This window comes from Capricornis sumatraensis, chromosome 9 (genome assembly GCF_032405125.1).
Source record: "Capricornis sumatraensis isolate serow.1 chromosome 9, serow.2, whole genome shotgun sequence".
NCBI lineage: Eukaryota > Metazoa > Chordata > Mammalia > Artiodactyla > Bovidae > Capricornis > Capricornis sumatraensis.
The window spans coordinates 41135761-41144048 of NC_091077.1; the positions used below are offsets into that span (position 1 = coordinate 41135761).

General features: G+C 37.5%; 1 protein-coding gene and 1 pseudogene across 1 annotated transcript; one reads left to right on the top strand and one right to left on the bottom strand.

The window, feature by feature from the left end:
* Positions 1-301: 301 nt before the first annotated feature.
* On the top strand, positions 302-1249 carry LOC138086252 (olfactory receptor 6J1-like). The gene has a single exon (XM_068981048.1). The coding sequence runs from the start codon at positions 302-304 to the stop codon at positions 1247-1249; it is 948 nt and encodes a 315-aa protein (XP_068837149.1).
* A 1108-nt stretch (positions 1250-2357) lies between these two features.
* LOC138086254 (syntaxin-17 pseudogene) lies at positions 2358-3373 on the bottom strand (annotated as a pseudogene).
* Between the last annotated feature and the right edge of the window lie 4915 nt (positions 3374-8288).

Genomic DNA, 8288 nt, shown 5'->3' on the forward strand with positions numbered 1-8288 from the left:
ATGAGGGGAAACTCACAGGTCTTTCAATAGGATATTTATCACAATCTTATTGTGGAACTAATTCGAGTATTATGAGTGAATTTCACACTTGAACTCTTACATCTTACAGTTTATCTCAGGAGATGTTTATACACTGGAAAAATAATGATTTGTTTTTATTGTTTTTCTTCCGTAAAAAGAAAATATAGTTAAAATCTATATGTGGATTATTTCCAAGATTTAGATACAAAGACCAATAAAAAAATTCTTTTTTTATTATGCCAGGTGGAAGTGAGAAATTATGGATCAAAGAAACAAGACCATGGTCACTGAGTTCATTCTTCTAGGATTTCAGAACGGGAAAGAAGTAGAAACTCTTCTCTTTTCTGCATTCCTGCTTATGTACATGACATCTCTGATTGGCAACACTATGATTATCCTTTTGGTGTGTGTTGATTACCGTCTGCACTCACCCATGTATTTCTTTGTAGCCAATCTTTCTTTCCTTGAGGTTGCAATTACCTCCACGGTGGTGCCTAAGATGTTAGCCAACACATTTTCCCTCACCAAGGCAATATCCTTTGTGGGATGTCTTACACAGTCTTTCTTCTACTTTCTCTTGGGATCTACAGAATTCTTCATCTTGGCTGTTATGTCCTTTGATCGATATGTTGCCATCTGCCACCCGCTGAGGTATGCCATCATCATGAACAAACAAACATGCATATCATTGCTTCTGGGATCTTATGTCGGTGCATTTTTGTCAATTTTGGTCTCATCAATATTAACTGCCCCTCTGCCCTTTTGTGGACCAAATGTAATTGATCACTTCTTCTGTGACAGTGCTCCTGTGCTAAAGTTGGTCTGTGCAGATATCTCTCTGGCTGAGCTGGCTGACTTTGTCTCCTCTGCTGTGTTGCTGTTGGGTTCCTTGCTCCTGACAGGAGTGTCTTACACATATATTATTATTACTATCTTTAGAATTCCCTCTGTCCAGGGACGACAGAAATCTTTCTCCACCTGTGTTTCTCATATCACAGTAGTAACACTTTACTATGGAAGCTCCATCTTCATCTATGTCCGCCCACAAAAGGGTAATGTGATGGATGTTAACAAATTTGCCACAGTGCTCAATACCATTGTGACACCAATGTTGAATCCTTTCATCTACAGTCTTCGAAATGAGAAAGTGAAAGGTTCCCTGAGAGATGGTGTCAATAAATATGTGATTATGCTAAAAAATTTAAGATCTTTAAAATCTCAAAAATGAAATCTTTACAACAAAGATATCTTCATGTCTGGCATTAAAGTTATTTTATCATGCAATTACTTCCAAATTAATATGCTCACATAAGGAAGGACTTCCTCTGTGGCTCAACTGGTAAAGAATTTGCCTGCAATATGGGAGACTTGGGTTCGATCCCTGGGTTGGGAAGATCCCCTGGAGAAGGAAATAGCAACCTACTTCTCGACTCTTGCCTGGAAAATCCCACGGACAGAGGAGCCTGGTAAGCTGCAGTCCATGGGGTCGCTAAGAGTTGGGCACGACTGAGCAGCACTGGAGAAGGAAATGGCAACCCACTTCAGCAAGTGGAGAATCCCAGAGATGGAGGAGCCTGGTGGGTTGCTGTCTATGGGGTTGCACAGTGTCGGACACGGTTGAAGTCCCTTAGCAGCAGCAGCAGCAGCATTTCAAAATTCTTAGTTGAACATGAAGTACAATCCATCATTGTTACTATAAATCGCCAAATTGTCTCCTGTAAGAAACAAGTAATTTTTCCCCCCATTGTCTTACACTATTTATTTCCTTTACTGTATAATATTGTTAGGCAAAAATGCAATAGGGCTCACCAAATGGATTCCATTATGCAGTTCACTAATGCTCCTTGCTAAATCCTGTTTTCCCTATTTGATATGAAAAGCTCTTAAACTTCCATTCTTTTCTCTGCTAAAATGCCTAAATAATCTACATTTAGGAGAAAAAAGAAACATATTTATAATATGCTTAACCTTGGAGTCTCCAAGTCAAGGTCATGGAAGAAACTGTTCCAAAAACTATCCTTCTGTAAGCCAATATGTCCACACATCACAAGTCCTTATCAAAGTTATGGGTTCAGTATTCACATTTCAGGTAAAAATTCTGCTCCCTGCCAGCCCTTAAACTTTACCTGATAAATATTGTCAGCCTCACGCCAGGCTCCTAAGTCTCTCACATTTCCATTAATACCCAGCAAACAACAAAATATATCCTCTTATCACAGCTCAATCCCACTTGAGTATCTGTAGCCACTGTTTCGATATAATCATACTCTGAAAGCCAACTGAGTGTCCAACAGCAGCAAAGGTCCTCATTAGGATAGACATGCTTGTGTCAATAATTAGTAAAGTTTGGTTTTTAACTGCATTTTTTGGTCAGTTGGGCTGGGGAGAGCTGTACAGCTGAAAGTGAGCTTCCCCATCATTTTCTGCTTTTTTTTTTTTTTTTATCACCTTTCCACCTGTGAAGTGCAACACCCCACCACCAAGTGCAGCTGCAATTTCTGACACTTTGAAGCATTAAGGAGGCCAGTCCGACCCTTCACCTCTCCTCTTATGAGTGGGCCTGCCACAGGCAGGGCTGCCAGCTTGTATTTTTCAGCCTTCCCCCAGGTTTTGGTTCCCTCTTTAATATTCACAGCAGCACTGTTGACATGATTTTCAGTGCTGTCAATCTTCTGCTGAGAATTCACTAGGAGAGAGAAATCAGTGTGACCAGTTGGTTAAGTTCAATTAAGTCCACTTCTAAGGTCTCCCATGATTCTGCAACATTTTAATCTTGAGGAGTTTCAGGCAACATATACATCTGAGTCATACTCTGAGGATCAGCTTCATCTTCAGTAGTGTGAAATGTTCTCAGTCATGGATCTAAAGAAGGCTGTAATAAAGTTTCTTCATCATTAAATTGTTTCTTAAGTTCTTCTACAGATTCTAGATGGAATTAGAAAAATCCTGCTGTTACAGCTGACATGTCTTCAACAGAACCTATCATTCTCTTTAGAAGTCCTAGGTCACCCTTTTGGACTTTCAGACAAAGCTTCTCCATTCCTCCAATATTGCAGCACTGTTGCTGAACTGTACGTCCTGCCCTGACATGCTCTTCATGTAATTGGTCCCATGTTCAGCACCTCTAATATTTCTCAGTATTTATCTGGCACTTTCATAACATCTCCAGATCTGTTTGGATTACCATTTTAGTAAATTTCTGGATAGCTGGTTCAAAAAGGCATAATTTCACTTTTTTTTAATCCTCAGAAATCCTTAAAATATGTTGTGCTTCTCCTACTTGCAATAACTGTCTTCTCCACTTATGCAGAAAAACCTCCCACAATGGTGCTTGAGGCTGGTAGGTAGGCATGGCACAGATGTGGGGGCCAAAAACAAGTAATTTTGAAAGTATTCTGTTGGCATAGAAGGTGGTTTAAATGCACAAATCATAAAGATACTCTTCTCATATACAGCCTCAGTTTTTGACCATTGAATACTCTGTAAATGATCCAAGCATGTCTTTAGTCTGTGATTTTAAAAAAACAGATATAAAGAGCTACAATGATCTGTATTTATTTGTCAATTAGTGTCAGCTTCTTTATAATCAATTTTCCTATTTCCTAGATATTAATTTTCTGCCCTCCATTTCTCTGACTTGAAAATCTTTTTTTTTTTAATTTTAATTTATTTATTTATTTTTAATTTTTTAATTTTTTTTTTAAATTTTAAAATCTTTAATTCTTACATGTGTTCCCAAACATGAACCCCCCTCCCCACCCTCCCCATAACATCTCAGTGGGTCATCCCCATGCACCAACCCCAAGCAAGCTGTATCCTGCGTCAGACATGTACTGGCGATTCAATTCTTACATGATAGTATACATGATAGAATGCCATTCTCCAAAATCATCCCACCCTCTCCCTCTCCCTCTGAGTCCAAAAGTCCGTTATACACAGCTGTGTCTTTTTTCCTGTCTTGCATACAGGGTCGTCATTGCCATCTTTCTAAATTCCATATATATGTGTTAGTATACTGTATTGGTGTTTTTCTTTCTGGCTTACTTCACTCTGTATAATCGGCTCCAGTTTCATCCATCTCATCAGAACTGATTCAAATGAATTCTTTCTAACGGCTGAGTAATACTCCATTGTGTATATGTACCACAGCTTTCTTATCCATTCATCTGCTGATGGACATCTAGGTTGTTTCCATGTCCTGGCTATTATAAACAGTGCTGCGATGAACATTGGGGTACACGTGTCTCTTTCAGTTCTGGTTTCCTTGGTGTGTATGCCCAGCAGTGGGATTGCTGGGTCATAAGGTAGTTCTATTTGCAATTTTTTAAGGAATCTCCACACTGTTCTCCATAGTGGCTGTACTAGTTTACATTCCCACCAACAGTGTAGGAGGGTTCCCTTTTCTCCACAGCCTCTCCAGCATTTATTGCTTGCAGATTTTTGGATCGCAGCCATTCTGACTGGTGTGAAGTGGTACCTCATTGTGGTTTTGATTTGCATTTCTCTGAAAATGAGTGATGTTGAGCATCTTTTCATGTGTTTGTTAGCCATCTGTATGTCTTCTTTGGAGAAATGTCTATTTAGTTCTTTGGCCCATTATTTGATTGGGTCATTTATTTTTCTGGAATTGAGCTGCATAAGTTGCTTGTATATTTTTGAGATTAGTTGTTTGTCAGTTGCTTCATTTGCTATTATTTTCTCCCATTCAGAAGGCTGTCTTTTCACCTTGCTTATAGTTTCCTTTGTTGTGCAGAAACTTTTAATTTTAATTAGATCCCAATTGTTTATTTTTGCTTTTATTTCCAGAATTCTGGGAGGTGGATCATAGAGGATCCTGCTGTGATTTATGTCTGAGAGTGTTTTGCCTATGTTCTCCTCTAGGAGTTTTATAGTTTCTGGTCTTACATTTAGATCTTTAATCCATTTTGAGTTTATTTTTGTGTGCGGTGTTAGAAAGTGATCTAGTTTCATTCTTTTACAAGTGGTTGACCAGTTTTCCCAGCACCACTTGTTAAAGAGATTGTCTTTACTCCATTGAATATTCTTGCCTCCTTTGTCAAAGATAAGGTGTCCATATGTGTATGGATTTATCTCTGGGCTTTCTATTTTGTTCCATTGATCTATATGTCTGTCTTTGTGCCAGTACCATACTGTTTTGATGACTGTGGCTTTGTAGTAGAGCCTGAAGTCAGGCAAGTTGATTCCTCCAGTTCCATTCTTCTTTCTCAAGATTGCTTTGGCAATTCGAGGTTTTTTGTATTTCCATACAAATCTTGAAATTATTTGTTCTAGTTCTGTGAGAAATATGGCTGGTAGCTTGATAGGGATTGCATTGAATTTGTAGATTGCTTTGGGTAGTATACTCATATTCACTATATTGATTCTTCCAATCCATGAACATGGTATATTTCTCCATCTATTAGTGTCCTCTTTGATTTCTTTCATCAGTGTTTTATAGTTTTCTATATATAGGTCTTTAGTTTCTTTGGGTAGATATATTCCTAAGTATTTTATTCTTTTCGTTGCAATGGTGAATGGAATTGTTTCCTTAATTTCTTTTTCTACTTTCTCATTATTAGTGTATAGGAATGCAAGGGATTTCTGTGTGTTGATTTTATATCCTGCAACTTTACTATATCCATTGATGAGCTCTAGTAATTTTCTGGTGGAGTCTTTAGGGTTTTCCATGTAGAGGATCATGTCGTCTGCAAACAGTGAGAGTTTTACTTCTTCTTTTCCAATTTGGATTCCTTTTATTTCTTTTTCTGCTCTGATTGCTGTGGCCAAAACTTCCAGAACTATGTTGAATAGTAGCGGTGAAAGTGGACACCCTTGTCTTGTTCCTGACTTTAGGGGAAATGCTTTCAATTTTTCACCATTGAGGATAATGTTTGCTGTGGGTTTGTCATATATAGCTTTTATTATGTTGAGGTATGTTCCTTCTATTCCTGCTTTCTGGAGAGTTTTTATCATAAATGGATGTTGAATTTTGTCAAAGACCTTCTCTGCATCTATTGAGATAATCATATGGTTTTTATTTTTCGATTTGTTAATGTGGTGAATTACATTGATTGATTTGCAGATATTGAAGAATCCTTGCATCCCTGGGATAAAGCCCACTTGGTCATGGTGTATGATCTTTTTAATGTGTTGTTGGATTCTGATTGCTAGAATTTTGTTGAGGATTTTTGCATCTATGTTCATCAGTGATATTGGCCTGTAGTTTTCTTTTTTTGTGACATCTTTGTCAGGTTTTGGTATTAGGGTGATGGTGGCCTCATAGAATGAGTTTGGAAGTTTACCTTCCTCTGCAATTTTCTGGAAGAGTTTGAGTAGGATAGGTGTTAGCTCTTCTCTAAATTTTTGGTAGAATTCAGCTGTGAAGCTGTCTGGACCTGGGCTTTTGTTTGCTGGAAGATTTCTGATTACAGTTTCAATTTCCGTGCTTGTGATGGGTCTGTTAAGATTTTCTATTTCTTCCTGGTTCAGTTTTGGAAAATTGTACTTTTCTAAGAATTTGTCCATTTCTTCCACGTTGTCCATTTTATTGGCATACAACTGCTGATAGTAGTCTCTTATGATCCTTTGTATTTCTGTGTTGTCTGTTGTGATCTGTCCATTTTCATTTCTAATTTTATTGATTTGATTTTTCTCTCTTTGCTTCTTGATGAGTCTGGCTAGTGGTTTGTCAATTTTATTTATCCTTTCAAAGAACCAGCTTTTGGCCTTGTTTATTTTTGCTATGGTCACTTTTGTTTCTTTAGCATTTATTTCTGCCCTAATTTTTAAGATTTCTTTCCTTCTACTAACTCTGGGGTTCTCCAATTCTTCCTTTTCTAGTTGCTTTAGTTGTAGAGTTAGGTTATTTATTTGACTTTTTTCTTGTTTCTTGAGGTATGCCTGTATTGCTATGAACTTTCCTCTTAGCACTGCTTTTATAGTGTCCCACAGGTTTTGGGTTGTTGTGTTTTCATTTTCATTAGTTTCTATGCATATTTTGATTTCTTTTTTGATTTCTTCTGTGATTTGTTGGTTATTCAGAAGTGTGTTGTTCAACCTCCATATGTTGGAATTTTTAGTAGTTTTTCTCCTGTAATTGAGATCTAATCTTACTGCATTATGGTCAGAAAAGATGCTTGGAATGATTTTGATTTTTTTGAATTTATCAAGTTTAGATTTATGGCCCAGGATGTGATCTATCCTGGAGAAGGTTCCATGAGCACTTGAAAAAAAGGTGAAATTCATTGTTTTGGGGTGAAATGTCCTATAGATATCAATTAGGTCTAATTGATCTAATGTATCATTTAAAGTTTGCGTTTCTTTGTTAATTTTCTGTTTAGTTGATCTGTCCATATGTGTGAGTGGGGTATTAAAGTCTCCCACTAATATTGTGTTATTGTTGATTTCCCCTTTCATACTTGTTAGCATTTGTCTTACATATTGTGGTGCTCCTATATTGGGTGCATATATATTTATAATTGTTATATCTTCTTCTTGGATTGATCCTTTGATCATTATGTAGTGGCCTTCTTTGTCTCTTTTCACAGCCTTTGTTTTAAAGTCTATTTTATCAGATATGAGTATTGCCACTCCTGCTTTCTTTTGGTCTCTATTTGCGTGGTATATCTTTTTCCAGCCCTTCACTTTCAGTCTGTATGTGTCCCTTGTTTTGAGGTGGGTCTCTTGTAAGCAGCATATAGAGGGGTCTTGTTTTTGTATCCATTCGGCCAGTCTTTGTCTTTTGGTTGGGGCATTCAACCCATTTACGTTTAAGGTAATTATTGATAAGTATGATCCAGTTACCATTTACTTTATTGTTTTGGGTTCGGGTTTATACACCCTTTTCGTGTTTCCTGTCTAGAGAATATCCTTTAGAATTTGTTGGAGAGCTGGTTTGGTGGTGCTGAATTCTCTCAGCTTTTGCTTGTCTGTAAAGCTTTTTGATTTCTCCTTCGTATTTGAATGAGATCCTTGCTGGGTACAGTAATCTGGACTGTAGGTAATTGTCTTTCATCACTTTAAGTATGTCTTGCCATTCCCTCCTGGCCTGAAGAGTTTCTATTGAAAGATCAGCTGTTACCCTTATGGGAATCCCCTTGTGTGTTATTTGTTGTTTTTCCCTTGCTGCTTTTAATATTTGTTCTTTGTGTTTGATCTTTGTTAATTTGATTAATATGTGTCTTGGGGTGTTTCGCCTTGGGTTTATCCTATTTGGAACTCTCTGTGTTTCTTGGACTTGGGTGATTATTTCCTTCCCCATTTTAGGG

Excerpts from the sequence above, each read along its gene's own strand:
- LOC138086252 (XM_068981048.1), top strand. The coding sequence starts at position 302 with ATGGTCACTGAGTTCATTCTTCTAGGATTTCAGAACGGGAAAGAAGTA.